Raw genomic sequence first — 20,671 nt, 5'->3', positions numbered from 1 at the left:
TTCCTGCCATGTGCAGGACCTCGCATTTCCCTTTGTAGAACTGCGTGAGCTTCCTGTTGGCCCATTTCCCCAGCCTGTCCTGCTCCCTGCGGGTGGCAGTGCCCCCACCTGGTGTACAGCCACTCCTCCCCTCTTTGTGTTACCTGCAGACGTGCTGAGAACACGCTCTGACACATCATGCAGGTCAAATTAGCCCATTCTTAAACTGACGAACGGTACCATTTTCCAGTCGCAGCTGGAGATGGATATATGCATCCAAACAGCCTGCAGAGGGGTTACACGTCTTCACTCTTACCTAGTGGTAAACAAGGCGCCTACATAGCGCTGTGTAAAAGCAAAGCTAAGAGCCGCATGACTTTTAACCTTAGTTCTGAGTTGGGTGGCTGTCATTGCAAAACTACAGATTTTTCCGACAAAAATGTTGAGAGTCGCAGCACAGTTGTCTATAATTATTTTTTCAAGTACTCAAATATTTCAAATTATAAAAACAAATGTCTCCTGCTTCCTTCCAGAAAAAAATAATCTCTAGAAAAAATTCATTTAAAACATCCTGCTTCAAAGTGTGCTGTGCTTTTCTCATGTTACATGGTCTTTATCTCTAAACCCACCTTCATAAAACCATTTGGCAGAAACATTATTTTGTGAATGACTTAAGAAAATACACTGCCTGCCTTTGTTTATGGACAGCTGATTGATGTTCCACCGAATGCCGAGTGCTGACAAGTTGGAAGTGCAAAATCCTGGCAAATGATTAACTATAAAAAGCTTAACTCCCTTCCTTCCTGTGAGAAAAATATTTGAAATAAGTAGGATTTGGCAAAGGTCCTCCACCTCCAACCACCACCTGTAAAAATCAAATGAACAAATTCCAGTCATGTTTACACATCACATCGTTAACCTTCCATGATACCATCTTTCTTACTCTGTTTTTGTACTGTTATGTAGTACAGATTTTTTTTTTCATAGACCGAAGGTAACATGACAATGACGTTTTCTCACTGTAACATCAACTGTACCTCCCTCCCTAGTAGCCCTATTTCGGCATCCTCTTTGAAAAGTTACAGTTACACCTGCTCTGGTGCAAGCCAGGCTGCTGCGCAGCAGCTCCCACTAAGCTAGAGCTAGAACTGCTTCATGTTCCACAAGCTGGGGTTTGGAGCGGAAGAGTACTTTCCTAGGGACACACCTTAACAGTTACAGCAAACAGTTTATTTCTGTTCTTAGTAACATCTGCCACTAGAAAGGGAAACCCCTGAACTTTCTAGTAAGGTGGTATGTTTAAGCCAAAATGGGAAGTGCAAAACCCCAAGCAAATCTACCATCAACACACAAGCTGACATTTTAAAACGGGAGACCTGTGACTGAACACTACTACAATTCAGTAACAAGGAAAGCCCCTCTAGTTCCAAGAAAATTTATTTCCTACAAAGCACCCACGCTGCAGAAGCTTTGAGGAACAAAACCGACCAGACCCATCCCTCCACACAAGACTCCCACTTCATGGCTGGCTGTTTGTATCCATCTGCCGCGTCATCCCTGCCCCACTCTACAAAAGGCATTCACGGACATGGGCCTCCTGTGCTGCGTGGCTGTGGCTGGCCATCAGGCTTGTTGCCCAAGAGACAGCACCAGGGCAGCTCCAGTGCTCACCGTCTGCTGCAGTCACTATTTGGCAACTGCTCGAGGCTTTCACCTAAACCGTAACACAGTTTTGGGGCAACATCAAGCTCACTTTGCTTTTGCAAGCTGTGGTCAAGTTCAAGTTTCTGCCTCACCCTGCTCCTTCTGTGCAGAGGGGTCAGGCTTTAAACAGCTCAACAACCTTGGCAAGACTGCTGCAGACTGTCAGTGCCTGCGGAGCGTGTGCCAACGCAGCTAAACACCAGACAAAGGAACTTTGCTATTTCACAGTCAGAAAACTTGTACGAGGGTCCATGAAATTAACAGAAGAGTTAAGTTGAAGACTTTGAGCAGGTGATGAAAAAGCAGGGGAAAAAACCAAACCCAAACCCCACATCTAAGAGGAGATGCATGTTATTTGAATCTAAAATTAGTCTCCTGGTGAGGAAAATCTTAGGCCATACCTTCATCACGAGGACTGACCATGAGGTCAGCTGTCCATTCTCGCATGTGTCTGTCTAAAGGTCTGCATGAAAGAAAAAACCCTGCAAAGTAGGTTCTGAACTTTCTGAACCTCTAAAACGTACTCTCTGCAAAAACTGTTACCATCTCTACTGCTGCACATACTTGAGAAAGCAGATGATCCCCCTGTTCTGGGTATCTGAGGAAGACAGGCTTCAATAACTGGCCCAGAAGTTTCTGATGCACTTCTGACTTTGCCAGGTGACAGTGCACTCCAGTTATCAGACAGCATGGCCAGGGCTCAGAAATGACACGTCCAGCAATACAAAAAGGCACCTCAAGGGCATGAAAGCAGTAGAGGATTTTGTTGGGGTTTTTTTGGTAGTGAACAGAGGGTGCAAGGAGGAGGTGGAAGTAGGCTGGCCACCTATACTGACAGGTGTAAGTGCAGGAAGGTCAGCAGAGCAGGAAGCATGTATCCAGACAAACCAAAATAAATTTAACGCCAACAAATAACCATGTTCTGCAAGTATTTTCCTGAGGCACTTCCTCTACAGTCTGTTACGTGTGATTATCAGCTTCCACATGTGAATTTGCAAACAGCCAGGAAGTTAAAGAATTAAAGAACAGGCCATGGTCCCAAGTACCTCTGCTAGTCTGAATCTTCCTCTTATGTGCAGGTGAAAGGACAAAAAGAGGAAAACAAATCACTGATCCGTAATAAGAAGCATTCTCCAAGTAACCGTCAGCGAAGATAAAAGGCCTTAAGCTGCAGGAACAGTATCGATTGCCACTGAGCTACTAACAGACCATCATTCTAGAGAGAAGTCTGGCATTAGCAGGTAAGAGGCTGAGAGCTGAAGATTTGTCTTTTTTCCTATCAGAATTTCTAGTCCCCAGGCTTGTTAGGTAGTGAGCTGGAAGCCAGAACCTGCCGGTATTGAGTCAAAAGTGGATCAGCAGCACAGTCCTGTTTGCACATACAAAACCAGCCGCAGCTCATGTACCCAGCACCACTGTTCAGCTCCAGTTGTTTCTAGTGCCAGTTCTCACTCTGCAATGCACACTAGCTACTGTTTGATTGGAAGATGAGACACACATGTCCATGCAGCTGCAGAAATTACTTAAACTTCTTTGCTGGATGCCAAGAATCCCAAACAGCAACAACAGAAATACACATTTCAGTACCCTACTTCATCCATTTCTGCACATTTAAGCAGTAATAAGTTTAAACAATACTTACAGTCAGGAAAAACACAAACACACCAGTATCTATTATTTTTAAACTATAGGCAGTACATGACACTGTTCCCCTCTAAACTGCAGCTCACATACTCAGGTTTTAAAGGACAAAAATACAGCTTTTACCCAAACGCAGAGAGAGGAAGAACTGGTATTTCTCAATTAATTTGAACTCCTCTATAAATAAACACAGGCTGTCGCTATAAAGGAGCAGGTGAAGTGTCTTTGGTCTCTTAAGAAGTTATGTTTAAGGCATTGTTATTGACCTATTAAAGAAGCTGTCTTTGTTGTTACCAATAACTTACAAAATTTTAATATGCAAGTCAGGAGGTAAATATACAGCACTGGAAGACATAAGCATCTAGGCCTGAAGAGCCAGGGGATTTAATTTACCTTTACAAATGAGGTTCAACAGTCAGATTCACTGTGGCAGGAAGACAGATAGCAACCTCTCATATCAAGAAAACATCAAATACTCCAGATTTGTCTGCCTGTATGGAAGAACTTCTAACACTCCAAAGTAAATTCATGTCTTTGTTGTCCCCACAGCCTGTCCAATCGAATGTGAACTTTAATGAGACTGGGGAATCACATCAAGGAAAATTTGACTGTATGCAAGAGGGCGTGCCAATGGCAGCAAAGAATCTTTAGGGATGTACACTACTACGCACAGCTGACTTCAGCCCGAAGCTGTGTGTTGCTGGTAACAGCAACAGACACCACCAAATGCGTTTTGAGATGTTCTAATGCAGCTGAAGGCTGAACTGAAAATGGGAAGACTTGAAAACATGACACCTATGGCATCTTCACTGAAACTTCTGCATTCTGTCTTGCAAAGAATCGTTGATTTCTTGCCCTATATCCCAGTACTGGGAAGACTTCAGGGCTTTAGATAAGCCCTGAAAGGCCAAGTTTTCTAATAAGGGCAAGACAGGTCCAGTTTCAAGACAAGAAATAGCAAATCGAGTTTGTAAAATATTTAATAGCAGTTTCCCAGCAGACTCCTGACCAGAATCATAACCAGACTTCTAAAAAGTATGTGTAGTTTTAGATCTGAAAATTTGTCTTTATTTTTTACAAAATGGATTCCAGGAAGTTTAAAAGGCAATATCATAGAGGACTTGGGCGCAGAAATCAGGTGTAGTCATTCAAAGCATTCAAGTAGGAATATGGTAATATAAATATTTGAAAAGCATCTTTTATCATAAATGTTCAAAACAAAATGTATAACTCATTCCAAACTAAGATTTGAGCTTTTTAGCATGTATTTCCCTGAACAGAAAAAAATAAGTAACTTTTGAAATATTTCTAAAGGCCTGAAAGCTTTTTCCTTGGTTAGTTACATTAGAAGACTTGCCTTTGATTAAATTCCCTCCTTTCCAAATATGGAAAGTATTACATCAGTCCACTGTTAAAACAGACAACACGTTGCAAATTAATTCTGGTATAGTATGTTCCAACAAAGCCTCGAGTATAAAGGTGCTGAGGTGTGGCTTTGAGTTTAGTAGTCGTCTCCTCTGCTGACAACCTCCTTGCACGTTGGGCGCAACAGTATAGTGTGCTCAAACTGTGCCGTGTACGAGCCTTTAATGTCGCATAAGGGAGGGTATGGATCCACTATTCCCAAGTCGCACAGGTTCTTCAATGCCATTAGGTATTTGCTCTCTCCCAGGCGATCGAGCCATCTGCGGCAGAAGGCAAGAGTACCAAAGTTTTCGTTGATAACGTTTAGCAAGTGTTTTGCTCTTGGAAGCCTGAAGAACAAAGGAGAACATGTTTGAGAAGAAAGAGGTATCACCAGCAAAGCATTTGCTGCAGAAATAAACCACTCCAATTAAGAAAAGCCGTAGAGTCCAAGGTATTTTAAGACTGCCCAGTCTTTGGGGATGCCTTTCTACATCAATGAGGTGCCCTGTTCATAAAAGAAAGTGCACTTTCCCCCTGCAAAAAGGTATCCTTCAAAACAAACCGGAATGCTGGCAAGCACCCTAGCCATCCATTCTGAATTGGGGAAGTTAGATGCAGAACATAGTTCACACTAACTATGCAAGCAAATGCAGTGACAGGAATCCTTCTCTCAAATAACAAAAGGACAATTCACTTTATAAAGAAAAACAGAATTCTTCCTGATCCAAAGTGGTTAATAATCTTAACTAATTTAGGCGTAAGCTTGCTGGTTTAAAATGTCAAAGTTTTACTTCTGAAGTCAAATACTCAGCAAGCTTTTTATTCATACTTCTTACAACATAAAGCATAAAAATTATATAGAACGGCTAAGAAGTAAATGAATTTCCAAACATATGCAGTTCCTTTCTAACCCTTAGACTAATGCTACCCCTACCACACCTTTTTCACATTACTGGATTGTTCCATGGAAACAAAATAGAACTATCTGGAAAAGCATGTCAGGCAGACATGTTTCTAACCATAATAGCCTTCACTTCAGAAAATATGCTGCAGTCCTAGAAATGCCAAAATGCAATCCCAGTGAAAACTATTTCGTTTTATAGCAATATGTTGAAACAAGAGCTTAAAACCACAAAATATCTACACAAACAGAACAGATGAAATGAATAGCCTGATACATTCTGTGAACAGCACTAAGACAAAGATTGTAGCACACGACCATAATACAGATGTTAATTAAAAAACCCACAACACATTTAATATATAAACTACTATACGAACATAATCTATATATTATTAGTTATAAAAATTTTCTAATGCTAGGAATATTGTTAAAAAACAATCTAGATTTCTGAAAACATAATAACGTATTTTCTCCATTTCCAGATTCTTTGGAATAATACCATATTCTTTCCAGGGATTAGTAACTTCTATCAGCAGCTGAACCTCGGCAGAGGTGAAATAATCAGAGCATGTTTCACAACAAGAACATTACTAATGTCATCCTTTGAGACTTCTGACAGCCTTATTAATTAGTGAAGAATCTGCATGGTATCAAATTTGAGCCCTAAGATGGTGATAGCTGTAGCACAAACAAAAAACAACAACAAAATCCAACCTTATTGGAACATGACCAACATCGAAGTTCTTCATATAATGAGAACACTCCATGTCATCATGAACAACACCTTTTCCTGTGCTACCGAAGGTTTCTATAGCATATACTTCACCTTCCTGAGGAAAAAAAAGAAACATGGTGCAATATGAAAACAACTTGACATTGAGCCATTCTGATATAATGATCTCAGCACAACTCCTGAACACAAGTAACTAAACGTGAATAGATTCAATCACCAAGTCAACGTAGATAGACGTTTAATAGAGAGTTTTTGCACTGGCAAGTTACAAACATCTCCATCAGCTATTTATGCGAGTACCACTTTATTCGTTTCAAGCCATAAATACCAGCATATTTCTAGTCACGATTTCTCAGAGTCACTGTAGTTAAAACATTGTCAAAGCATGTATCTAACACAGCTAAGAAACTACACTCTGCTCCAAAACATTTGCTAACTGGACCTAATTCTCCTTTGCTATTCAGATAGAAGTCCTAGGAAATGAATAGTTTGGATATAGCAAATAGATGTTGATTACAGAGACTTGCTGCACTGAAGAACTTTCTGACCAATTTCTGCAAGAATTTTCTGGTAACAACTGCTAGTGTAAGTCCTTAACCTGCTCATTTCAAAGCCATAAGATGAATTTCTTCAAGACGTGAGGTGATATATATCTGCAAGTGCTTTATGAAAATTCTAGCCAAGACCATACTGAAATGCCATTATTTAAACCAATTTCTGCCAAATGCAGAATTGCACATATCCTTAATGGTAGGACTGCGAGAGGGAATTAACAAGACAGGCCATCAAACTTTAACAGACAGCGAGAGCTGGATTTTTCAGTTTAAGCTACTTCGAAAGTCACAACCAAAAAAGCAAGAAGCCATATGAAAAGCAGTAACACAGGCTCCAAAGTCAAGACAAACTCTTAAAGATGCCCCTGAATATTTGACTGACTTCATTTAAGGAAACCCAAAACCACAAGAACCACCCACGCAATGCCACAAAAAAATTCACTCTACACCAAGTTTTTCAGAATAAGGATTGTCGACAGGCTTTATTTCTCTCCATCACAAAAAAAAATCATTGGATTGCAGTTTGATACTATAATTAGCACACTACAGTAAGAGCTTGGCTATGCTCCACATTCTTCACTGGAAAAACTCACTGACTTAAACGATGTAGGATTGTGCTCTAAGTAACCTACAGAAGCAGAAGAAATTAAAAAAAAGTCTTCTCCCCAGGGTCTGGCTATTCAATTAAAGCAATCTAAAAGCTCTGAAATCCTTAAGTAAGATTTGCTTAAAGAACACTTAAGCTTTACACTAGCGATACAGTGATGATGAACGACATACAAGACCTAACCACTCACTAAGATGAAACAAGAAGGGTACACGAGCTTTTTCTACCTTCCTTTTCCAATACTGTTTAATCCCTTTGCACACTCCTATAGATAAAATGACAGTAAAAACTTGGTGGTTTTGCTCACATCGTTAACAAGGTGATCAACAGTTACTAGTTTTGGGTGATGAGCGTAAGCCCACTTCAAAAAACAATCCCTTCCTGACCACTCCTGTCCCTATTCATCTCTTCCAAGTCTGACAGGCTTACTAGTGATCATTGTTGATCAGGGATCAGGCTTAGAATGACATTAAAAGCTTCTTATCTCATTAGTTATCTTTTAAATAAGCCTTATCTTGTTAGAACACAAGCTTATATGAAAATGGTGGCTAAACCTCAGGTTACGTATTTTAAATCTGCCTTTTGGATTGGTAGGTTGCCACATCATGTACACAAATTTCTTTTCCCCTGCAACAAAGCACAATTCAAACAGTATCTTTCACCTAGTCTCTCACAGTGACTAGAAATACGCTTAATTATTTTGTATCTGCAAAGAAAAACCGCACTGGAAGCTTCCCAAGAAAGATACCAGATCTAACTGCACTTGCAAAAAGTCATCTAAAGCTACAACACTACAGAAATACTTCTCAAAAATGACCTGAGCAAGAGAAGATTGTTATTTTGTCTTTAATTACAGAGTGAACAAACAAGGAAAGTGTGAATGACTGGCAAGTCCAAACACCTTTCAGGAAAAACCTGGTCCCTCAAGTTCATCCCAAAAATCTAATTTCCTGTCCCTAGGTGCAATATTTCAACACTGCATTTAAGTAACATACTCACACTAAGAAATAAACATGAAAGAATTTGTGAGCATCACTTAAGGTTTCAAGGATGGGGGTGTTTTTTTGTTGTTTGGAGCTTATTGTTGGTTTTGTCTGGTTGGGTTTTTCAAATAGCAGGGTTTCAAGGCTTCAATTTCATGATGTATTAGATACCAGAACACTCCAGGGCTAAATGGAGAAGCCACTAAGCGATCCCTCCTTTACAGGAACACTACCAAGTGCCGCAAAGCTCTTCCTCTGTTGCTATTACCTACCCGGATCACAAATCCTACACTTTAGGACTGCACAGGAAATATTATTCTTGCAGTGACAGTTGGGAAAACTTAACAGAAAGATTTAAGAACTCCATTTACCTCCATTCTTGTGGCTTCTCCTCCTTTCACAATGGGCACCGTTTTTCCAGCATGTATCCTATACGGCCCAATCGAGTGTCCATTCAGATTGCGAATTGGTTTCACTTTTGAGGAAAACATTAATATTACAGGCAATTTCCTAACATGTTAAACCCTTTAAAACAATTTGGTTTGTTAGCCCATATTTAAAGTACAATAGGGGTTCATCACAGCACAGAGGAACTAAACACAGCACTATCCACACTTCTTGTACAAATTCCAGCCAAGACAGAAGTTAGTTTTATACGCTATATCAAAACTTCATTATTAAAAGACTAACAACTCCAACAGCAACACAAGTTTATTAGTAAAGACAAACAGCAGGGACCAAATCATTTGCACATTTTTAAACAGTTGCTTAGCCTTCATCTTACCTGCTAAAGGATATAATACTTGGAAGTATAAGCCAAGAACATTCCTCCACAGGAATGGTGAGCCAGACAGAAACACGTATTTATGCAAGTCACTCTTACCATGTTCTAGTACAAAGGTCTTTTCAATACGATACACGTATTACCAGTATTTACAAATATCTATACTCTAAAAGCAACTATCTGTATATAAAGAAAAGAACTTGCCTTGGTATGTTTTGCCATCAATTTCAACCTCATAAGACTCCATAACTTCTTGTATAGCCTCCCCCACGTCACAGAGACGTACATCTATTCCAGCACACTGAAAATAAAGTGCAAATGTAACTGGAAAATAATTGCAAAGTTCACTTAAAAAACTTGGTAAATGACTTACATAATGATCATACCTTTATTCCTGTATTTGTGGCATCCTTTACAGCTTGTAATAGTCTGTCATATTTTGGATTGAATGTGACTGTAAAAGCACAGTCAATAATACGACCTGAAATCAGCAGAAGTTAATTAGCTTCATAGTCTGTGCACTGAAGAATGTTCTCAAAGTTTGAATTCAAAACTGAAAACTAACCACTAATGTGTGTCCCAAAATCTATTTTGCAAATATCATCGTACTGCAGGACTGTTGGATCTCCAGCATTGGGAGTGTAGTGGGCAGCACAATTATTCAGAGAACACCCAGTAGGAAATGCAAGGCCTGCATTTAAACCATTTTCCTTTATTAGCTTACGTGAGCAGTCTTCTAGTTTTTCACTAAAAGGCAGAGGGGAGGGAGAAGAAAAAAAGAACATAACAGTGGTCATTAATATTTCTTATGATGACTTGAAATAAATCAACACAAGAACAAAACCTCAGAAAAATATTCAAGCAAATATTTTAATTTGAAATCTTAAACTATTTGTATAGTACCTAGAAGGAGACCCTAGACTGGAAAAACATAACTACAACATAATGACCTTTAGTTCTTTGAAATATCCATCCTTTAACAAGTTATATTTAACCCATTCTTCCTGAGCAGCAGAGGTTATACAATGACAAGTTTAGGCAAATTAAATGCATTCTTTTACAATTACTGGAATTTAGGAGATAAAAAAGCAATAGAACAGTCTTCCCATTTGTTAAAAACAAAATTTAACTAAAGAAGGATGATAATTTTTTTTTAAATTTATGCAGTAGCTGTAGTAAGATAAAAACCTTATGAGACTAGCATTTATTCCTGGTTTTTGTCTACTCTCAAGCTGCTAGCTACTGGCAAGCCACAGATACATGTCCACTCGTACATACTCCTACAGCGGCAGTGGATGATGTAAACTGCAGCTCACACCAGTGCACCATACTCCAATTTTATATAAGAAATTTATTCACTCTGAGCAATCTGGAAAAAGAATAGAGCTTATTTTAACAGGTAATTCCCCACAGACTGAGGTCATGTGAGAAGAGACATGTTTTGAGAAAAATATTGCTTCTAACAGTCAAACTGCATGTAATTCAGTATGACAGACTTGTTTCAGCCAGACTAGTGATTATTAAAGCAGCTGTCTGTCTTCCGCTTTCCCTGATGGTATATTATGTTTTTCCATCACCCTCACACAGTTACCTTGGGGATCAGCTCTGATTAGCTTTCATACTATCCTACTCTTGTCAGTACAGTCCTCAGTCATACCAGGCTGAAAGCACCTGATTTTGGAAGCTAAACTGTCCTGGATCAGTGCAGTACTTAGAGAATCAACGTCATGTTTATCTCAATCCATTTGCTGTTTTTATGCCTCTGCCCACTCGCAGCCGCAGACTGCACCTGCACTGCTTGTCCACACAGCATGTCACCAACAGTTCTGGCACAAGCCAGAAGATTTACTACCACTATTGCTGCTTCTCTCATCTCCACTGCAGAACTTGTTTAAGAGTAGCCAAGGAACTAAACATTAAAATCAAACATATGCTCAAAAATAAGTGAACAAAACTGAAAGCTTAGTTTGAAAGGGGCCCTGTAAAGCTGCATAAGCTAAGAATGCGTTATAAGAGGAAAATTAAAGGAAATAACTGGGGACACTGACTGTGTACTTCAAACAGAAATACCCCCAACACGCAAGACACGGTGAATTAGGCACAAAAAGTTGAGACTAAATCCCTCCCCCTCTCGAGAATGAAGAAAAATCTACAGAAGAGGTCTTTGAGAAGATCTGTGTCCTCACCAGATTTCTATCATTGTCATTCCAGGTTTTATCCAGCTCATAACATATTTCCTCACTTGTCTGTGTGCCTCTGCAGCCTCCCGAAAATCATTCCAGACTTCCTCACTGGCTTGGTCTAGTGCCTTCTTTTCTTCACTAGTTGTTCTCCAAGCAGCAGTTCGCCTTCAAAACAAACAGTGTGTCATGAAAAGTTACTATAATCACAGCAGTCATTACAACTTCTGTCTAAAGCCCGCAAAGTGGTTATTAACTAGTCAGGTCTACATTCCTGTGTGCAACAGGAAAGATCCTGATTCATATAATGTTCAGAAGCCTATTTAAAAAAAACCAAAAAAACAAAAAAACAATCTATCAGCACCATAGCTTGGCACCTGTGAAAGGCAGTAACATTGCAGAAAAAAAAAATCACGTATACATAGCAATTAAACTCAGACCATGAATTATATTCTTTCCTTTAAATTTTCAAAAGCCCTACCTCCCAACCCTCCCAGAAGCCCAGTGAAGCTGCCTGCTTGCTACTTTTTGAAAAGACAGAAGAGGGGTCTAAAATTCCTATCAATGCCTGCAATTCTACCTTGAGTTTAGCAGGGCAAATCACAGCAACATGCTGTGCTCATGCAAAAGGTTTAATTTTTGCACAATCTTACTTATTCAGACAGTGCTCTTCCTGTATGGAAAGGATCTCAGCACTGTAAGTGTAGCTACTTGGCCCAGAAACTGTTACTGACCCAGCAACAATAAGCTCCTTCAAAATTTAAGGGCTTGCAGTTCCAGTATTACTTTTGCTCATCCTGAGAATATTTAGTTAATAACACCTAACGCAATGCATAGTAACTATGACACATGCCAGCAAGTTACTTTCTAAATTTGCTGGGTGGTGAATTAACATGTGCTCCAGGAACAATACCACTCATTTTGGTTCTTTGGTAGGTTCACAGAAAAAATACAAGAATAATTTGCAGTATAAGACTAAATAAAAGAGCAGTTTTTAATATTTTTTTATTATGCAAGAAACCAAACAACTAAGGTTCTAAGAAAGCAAACAAACAAAAACATAGTTCTAGCACCCCATTAGCTCTCAGAACTTAACTAAAAGAATACTCTTCTGACCACAAAGTAGAGATACCTTTCAAATAGTAAAGCTGGAGCTCTGCAATGATGCAAAAAACCCACCAAGGATATCTTAAGAAGAACTCTCTGTATGCTATGCAGAACAAATACTACTAAAACCAACACATAGCTGCACATCCTGGTAGGTGGTGAATGATAAAAGAAAAGGGGTGATGGACAAGACGGACAAAAGATGCTGAGCTATGCCAAAGTTTCCAAATTTAGAAATTTAACTTTTACTTTTATGTAAGTGAGCTTATTCTAAGCAAGCTACAGAATGACTTTCTGAAATCAAAACATGTAGCTACTTACCTGTTTCATAGACATGAAACTTGGCTCCCTTCTAAGAATACTAGGTATGAGTGAGTCAAGAGACTATGCCCTGCAATTTTGCTGCATTTTGAACTTGGTATTTACACAATGTTAAAAGGTCTGCAATCCTAAAGCAGAGTCGAAAATATAAGAAGGATATTCTATACAATTCTCAGGAAGACCAAATATTTTGAGACCCTTTTGCATGTTTCCCCTTAAGTCCCTGCTCATTTTCAGATAAAGCAACAACGGCACAAAGTAACAATGTGCTTATTTTTCTGAGCAGTTTTCTTGTTTTTCAGAAGCAACACACTTGTTAGAAAGCATGACGCATACTACTCTTAGGATTCTCATTAACACTGCTAAATTCTTTAATAAAAAAAGGCAACAGGCTGCAACTCCTAAGCCCCCTTTCTGCACTTGGAAATTGGACTACTGCCACCACAGTAGACACAGAACAAGAAGATGGAAAAGGTGTACTGCAGAAAAACAGCGGGGAAGAGGGACTTGAAGACCCTTTCAAGACTGCTCTGGATTCCAGCAGGGAACACGTTCTGGTAGCAAGAGCTGCTGACAGAGTCTGGGCACCTGCTCTGCCTTCAGTCATGGACTTCAGCGCAAACCCCAGCAAACCAGCAGGAAGCCGTCCTCGCCCTGCCTGCTGTATTTCAGCAGCTAACCACTCCATGTAAGACCACTGGAGGACAAAATAGCTTCTACAGTTAAAAAACACCATATCAGACCTAAAGCATTTTGCTGCAAGAGCTGCACCACTGCCACATGACAGCTCAGGAAGGGAGGCCACAAGAAATCTTGCTTGGACCTAAGCACTTCAGAACATGTGAAATATCCACTGATCAGATAAAGGTCTCACACCAAACATCAAGTCCTCCAACACGTACATGAGATAACAAGCTTTTCCAAGGACAGCTTCCTAATAAGTTGGCTATCACAGGTCAGCTTAAGAAGTACACCTCTTGCTCCAAGCCATTTGTCCCCATCTTTTCACTCCAGTTCACAACCCCCAGTTGTAACTAGTACAGATTTTTATAGGATTGTGCTGTAAACTAGATTCCAGTGATAAAAGATAACACTTTCAGAAAATAATTCTCCCAGATTATCTTAACCCAGATAACAGCACAGTGGAAGAAACAAGCAGGCAGGGACAAAAATTCCTTAATCGCGCTTCAACAATATTGCTGTATTGTGAAATATTGCTTATAACCTTTTCGCTGTCCCTGTCGTATAATTTGAAAGTCAGGCTTCTTCAAAAAAACCGCAAGCCTTCAAAGAAAACTACGTTCCTGAGATACAAAAATATCAAAGCTGTGAGTCTGCTGTCTATAAAAGAATTGATTCTCTGCTATTTTTTCCCCTGAAAATTGAATGATACCCACTTCTAGTTCAACTTCCCACACAAAATACACAGTTCTAGGCTGATGAGAGGTAACTTTAGAAAGTGTGTGACATCAAGAGTTAAGAATAGAAATGCAAGTCTTAAAAAAAAAATCAAAAACAAAATCCTACTGACCTCAGCATGAATAAGAGAAGTGGCACGAAAATGCTTTGCCACTATATAAAATGAAACTATTATTCAGAACAGAAAATATGCTGGCATTCATGTCAGCTAGTAATTTAAGTAGTTGCTTATGTTAAGAAATGCCAAAGTAGATTTAAATGGTAAGGTTTAAATGTTTAAATTAGGAACAAAATTAAGCATATTTGCTTAAGGAAATTACATAAAGAAACTATTTCAGGTTCCTTAGAAGAGTATATTCATCTGTAGCTGTAAACTCTTGGTACAGAAAAGATGCCCTACTTAAATCCTGTTAGAAAAAGTGCTTGTTTTCTGTTGCTCTTTTTTTTTTCTTTTCAAATAAATACTAGGGAACCCAGAGTAAAACATTTAATATTTAATAGCTGCATACATAACAGAGGTGTAAAAAATAGTGTGTTATTGGTTAATAAACTACTAACATGTTTAAGATGTTTATAGTCTAATTTACTGGATTGCTTAAATCACATCCTTTGAACATGGCACATACAGAAAAAGACTTAACTTACAAGCATGAAATCATTCCTGGATCAGCCTGACAGGACTAATCTGTTAAAGTCCTTCATTAGAATGCTAATATTGTGCATACAGACAAGGCAGTAATTTATAAATAAATATAAGCACACCTTGTGATCAAATAGAAGTCACTAAAGGAAGTAAAAGCTTCCTCAAAACCAAATTTTAATCTCAAAAATGAAACCATCTGTGAATATACGAACACAATTTATAGGATGTAAACTATGTTGGTTACACTCCACGAGAAAGAGGTACTGACTTTAAACAACCAATAAATTTCAAAGTAATTTGATCCTGAAAAAAAGAGAGGTCATTGAAAACTAAACAACGCTAAGTATTTATCTACTCCCCTCCCCCTTTGGTTTAAACTATTTTTTCAGAGTCTTGATTCGAAATTTCCTGGGGAGCTTTCAGTAATACTTGGTCTTTTCATTCAGATTTTCATGCAGTTCAAGAAAATTCCATACCACACCCCCAAGTGAAACAACAGCCTTCCACAACACTTCATGTAGGAAAAAGTCAGGAGACTCCATCAAGCTGGTATATCCTAGTTTCTAACAAAGCATAAGGAAATCGTAGCACCCAATTAAAACAAGGATGCAGATCTCTGTTCCAGTAAACTACTAGAAGCTGTTGCTTGTTCAGTAAAATCGCACATTATTCCTACATCACTATTAATTATAAGTAATTTTGATTACAAGACTAAATAGTCTTCTTCTATTACAAGAAGCTGATATCTAGATGCCCCCAAAACTGCTGCATAAGTGTCTCATCTCCCTAAAATCCTCCACTCAGTTCTAATTCAAATATTTTTCTTAAAAGCTGCCTATTGAAATCCTGCGAGTCCCCTGGGCCTCAAGATCCCCTACTTCACGGCAATTCTGCTCATACAGGCTATACCTTAATTAAAGTGTAGCGAAGGAGGGATGTTTCTGGCCTGAAGACTTCTGTTCATTAATTTCTTAAATGATCGAGTTTATAAACGAAAAAAAAAAGGGGGGGGGAGAGAGAGAACATTACAGCTCACTTTGTCCATTTAGTTGTACATTAACAGTTTTGCCATTCAGCACTATCAGATGGCAGCATTTATTTCTTAAGCTTAAAACACTCACCCATCTTGTGTTGGTGGGTATTCACACTCTTCTCCCTTCGGAAATATGTTGCTGGGAAATAGATCACATATTGGAATAGAAGGTGGATCTGTCTGGACCTTAGCTGTTGAGTATAATTTAAGAAAGTTTTACATATTGTACACTGGAAGTACTAACTATCTTACTTCTTATTATAAAAGATAATGACACAAGTTATTTAAAATCCCGTTACTAGAATTTGGGCTTCTACCAACACAACATCGTATCATGATGCCCTCATATGACTTTATTTGGCCAATGCTCAAGGTGGCATTTGGGGATACCAGAAAGAATAAAACTCAGCCAAACTTAGCCTACAAACTGCACCCCAAAATTTGTTTCAACTGCCAAGAACAGCACTTACATATGCTTATAACAAATATTCACGCAGTCTATCTTTATTTTTGTGCTTGATACCTACGTCCTTTCTTCTTTTTCTTCTTCTTTTTCTTTTTCCCTGCTGCTCCATCTCCTTCACCCTCTCCATCTACAGGAAAGAAAGTGCTCAGGTGAACATAAAGTAACCTTAAAGAAGCAAAGAATTTTGAGACATAAAACCATCAGTACTATGTAACGGTTTAAAAGAAGACAGCTAGAAGCTGTCACAAAGCCATGAGCATTTTCAGTCCCTACACCACATACAGACCTAAGAAATTACTTTCTGAAGTTGTTGACTTATATCACCAAACACAGGAAAAAAAAGCAGCTCAGGGAAAGCATTTTCAGAAAGTCCTACTTCAATTCACCCAAAAAGATGGCTGGGTCAGTGGAGGGTATGAAAGAGAACTAAATTAGACACAACATCTAGCTAGGAACTATTGCTTCAAACCCATCTTCTGATGCTTCAGCTAAAAGAACTTAATGCGCCTGGTAAGATGGAAAACCCAAACAAGTTAAGATGACAGCACTTAGGTCAGGCTGAGTTTACCTGGAGATAACAGAGAAAGTCATCACTATTGTGAAGCAAAGCCACTGCATGTGGGATGTGCCAGTGGGAGGTTTTCAGACGGCACATGTACGCACCAAGAATCAGCCACACCATGTTATAGTCACATTTGGGAGTTAATAAGCCTGCGGACTTTGTGTTTGGCTACTTCTAAAACTTAGTTCCCTCATACACAATGAAGTATTTATCTAATGTGATACCATCTAACTAAACCTTCTGGACCTAACCACAAGTTAATTTTAGAATGGATAAGCACTAGTCATCTATATTGAGAACATTTATCTTTTTTCTGAAGCGAAAAATAAAACTGAAAGAACTTCTAGAATCAAGTCAAAGCATTGCCATTTTGAATGCATTTATTAAAGAAACTTGTATTTGCTCATTTATTAAAAAAACCAAAACACTGACCAATTGTTCCAGTCACTAGATTTCAAGCCTCTCATGATGGTCAGTGTCAACCCTATTTTTGTGCCATGGTGACTGTTATAATCCTGCAACTGGGGCAAATCTCAGTAGCACGTCACCCCCACCTCTCTCCAGTTCATTTTGGCATTTAGTATCTTATTTTAAATTTTTGCAATAAAAAATTGCAATTATAACTCATACTACTAGTGTAACTACGACACAGTCCAGCCTACCAGATTCTCCACCAATCCATATGTCATAGGCAGTTGAAAACCCTTAACAGCACATACAAATTTCTTTAAAACATTGTAACTTTTCCATATTTCTCTTGACCTTGAGCTGTGCTCAAACTATTCATCAAGAAATTAATTAGCTGTGACTCCATTCACCAAATGATTTTTGGATTATTACTTTTTTAAATGCTGGGCCTAAAATGCAAAAAAAAGTACAGCATTTCTTAAACATTGTCACTGTTGCTACTCGCTTATTGTGGCTTTTTCATACAGCACTGCATGAGAATCTGCCAACTGCAAGTCAAACTAACTGGGCCTACGCCTTCACGTCCTTGAAGACTGCTGCCGACCAACTGTGCTGCCAGAAACATAACCACTGCATCTGACCAATACACTGTTTGTCTCAGGTTATTTAACTAGTAATGAGAAAACTTTTCACCAGAAAAGCGATTTAAGATCTTTGCAAAACTGAAGGCCAACTGTATGCCACTTTAGCATAGCTGTTTAATAACTTTGATAACATTTTTGTGTGATAGGCTATCAGCATGTCTTAACACTGCAATGGAAAGCTCAGGAGTGCTTCCTAATCTCTCACAGATTTCTCATTCCTGAGGGCAGTCAGTTAGGGGCTTATCAAGGACAAGAAAAAAGGTGGGTAGGTATTCCATTGGTGTTAACCTAATGCAGCGCCACGTCTTAAGCAACACCTCCGAAACGACACAATTAAGATGGCAAGTGGTGAGAACGAGTACAAGCAAGAACACACAGATGTCTTCAAAAAACATACAGCAATTTTTATTTTTCTGCAAAAATATTACTGTTTTTCTAAAAACACATCCAAGTCTAACATGTGGAAAAAAGGAAGATTATTTCAGTGACAGCACTACTCAATATTGTTCATACTTTCCAATACTGTATTACTAATTGCTAACATTGTGAAAAGAATAAAAGAACACAGCACTTGATCTGCAACCAACAGTGTTATTTCTTCTGAGATGGAACTAAAACTATTCCAGTAATTTTAAAATATATTTTACATTGTACAAGGTCTTCACTAATCTCCTCAATACTTCTTAGTTTAGTTGCAAAGATGCCTAAGCACATATTGTGTTAATTACCTTCCAACTCCATAACCTGAAATATACCATAAAACAAGTAACTCCATCAGAAGATACTTCTATGGAAAGTAACTGCATAAATCTGGATGCTATACTGAGATTAATAACATTAAAAGATATATCTACAAATATATTTATGCATCCCAGCACACTTACTTAATCTTTTCAACTTCTATATCTAATTTATTAAATTAAGTTCTGCAGTGATGAATTCTAGCAACAGTCAACTAAGAATACCTCTAAACAGAACAGTAAGAACAGGTTTTAGGGTGCTGAGCCAGCTTCAAATGCTAATTCACAAGGAGGAAACTAAATTACTAACTTGAGAAATTATTTTTATAGACATCCATTTCTAATGAGAACCACTCATCAAAACAAAGGAAAGGCTGCATTTTTATCTGATATTCCTACAGAAAAGATGCTCCCAGCCTGGATTTCAATACCAGGTACTTCCAAGGCAATTGCTTAGAACATTAGCTGCATAGCACAAGCCACACACAAGGTGCATGCCTTGCTTGTGTATTAATCTCTCGCTAGCTCAGTTTTAATGAAAAGTTAGGATTACAGATGGACAGGTTTCAAGCCATTGGCAAAGATTCTAAGACCTCCTATTAATGAAAACGCTCCCTTAAAATGTTCTCTGTATTTTTCGGTCCAAGCCAAGAAGAAGAGACATAATTCGGAATATAAATTTATACCGCCTGTTGTAATGCAAGTAAGAATGATTTATAGCTTACTTTATCTTAAACTAAAGATTTCCCTGCAGTAACAAGGTTCTTGAAAACATGAACTTTAACAAAGCTGTTACCCCTGTTATTTTTTTATACATATGCTTGCTAGTGTGACACCTAATTTGTTGCCAAAAAAGTAAAAAGTATATACAGTCGAATCACAGCTCTCACAAGCAAACAACAAAAAAAAAACCCTGAAAACAAACAAACTTAAAAGGCATCTGTAAAAGTTTGTTAAAATGGGAGTCTAGGAAGAAGTTGAAATTGGAAATGTCAAGAGAAAGAGAAATTACACTTGCCTTCATCATCATCATCTTTTTCTTTCTCCTCCAGTGCTTGTTTATCCAATTGTTTTGCTACATCATCAAGAGCACCTTCCATTTCTTTATCTGTTTCTTGTCCTGTTTGTAAAATTAAAGTATGACTTACAGTAAAAGGCTAGCTTCACATTACTAAACAACAGCCCCCAAAACTTTATTAAAACATTATGCTGTACTCATCCTAGATACCGGAGCACATGATGCCTTTTTGTTTTTAAAGCAGACCCAATGTGTGAGATTGTAGGGCACTACAGTGACAGGTACATCACTTAAACTTGTATATAAAGGTAGCATTATCCAGACACTTCAGATTATTTTTTTCTGCCAGGGTAAACTAATTCGTCCTGCCACAGCAGCAGCCTGCTCTTCTGAGATAATATGGGTGTGAAACAGATAATTATAAACGCACAGCATGATCATCACTAACTGCTAGCCTGCAAAAACAAACCCAAACCGTAGCTCGTTTACGCTATTTGCCCAGACTTGCTCCGGCTCTCTCAGAGAACTTGGGAGGGGTACAGAGACTCCATCATGTGGGATGACTTTTACGGCAGCAGTCATACGCCTTTTCCCCCTCGGGGTATCGGAGGGGATGAGAGAAGAGGCGGCTTCCTCTGCGCGAACCGGAGCAGGGAGGACTTCCCTCGCCTCAGCTTCCCGGCTGCTGAACGGCAGCAGCATCCTTCCGACATCCGCCAGCCCCCTCCTCGCCGGGGGGATCCCCCTCAGCCCACACTGCTGCGACGGCCCGTGACAGCGGCCTCGGTGGCGCCCATCACGCTCCCCGCGCCCCGCACGGCAGGACCCTTTAGC

The 20,671-nt window shown here is 38.9% G+C and overlaps 1 protein-coding gene across 1 annotated transcript; it reads right to left on the bottom strand.

Moving 5' to 3' along the window:
- Nucleotides 1-4,289: 4,289 nt before the first annotated feature.
- Nucleotides 4,290-20,057, bottom strand: METAP2 (methionyl aminopeptidase 2). The gene is made up of 11 exons (XM_010142774.1): nt 20,048-20,057; nt 19,838-19,939; nt 16,527-16,592; nt 16,088-16,190; nt 11,483-11,644; nt 9,862-10,043; nt 9,683-9,777; nt 9,501-9,597; nt 8,884-8,987; nt 6,350-6,465; nt 4,290-5,078 (listed from the first exon to the last, which is right to left on the bottom strand). The coding sequence occupies exons 1-11, from the start codon at nt 20,055-20,057 to the stop codon at nt 4,826-4,828; spliced, it is 1,290 nt and encodes a 429-aa protein (XP_010141076.1). The 3' UTR covers nt 4,290-4,825.
- Between the last annotated feature and the right edge of the window lie 614 nt (nt 20,058-20,671).

The sequence above is a fragment of the Buceros rhinoceros genome, unplaced genomic scaffold, assembly GCF_000710305.1.
Source record: "Buceros rhinoceros silvestris isolate BGI_N320 unplaced genomic scaffold, ASM71030v1 scaffold10999, whole genome shotgun sequence".
Taxonomy (NCBI): Eukaryota; Metazoa; Chordata; class Aves; order Bucerotiformes; family Bucerotidae; genus Buceros; species Buceros rhinoceros.
This window is presented reverse-complemented; position numbering and strand designations above follow the sequence as displayed.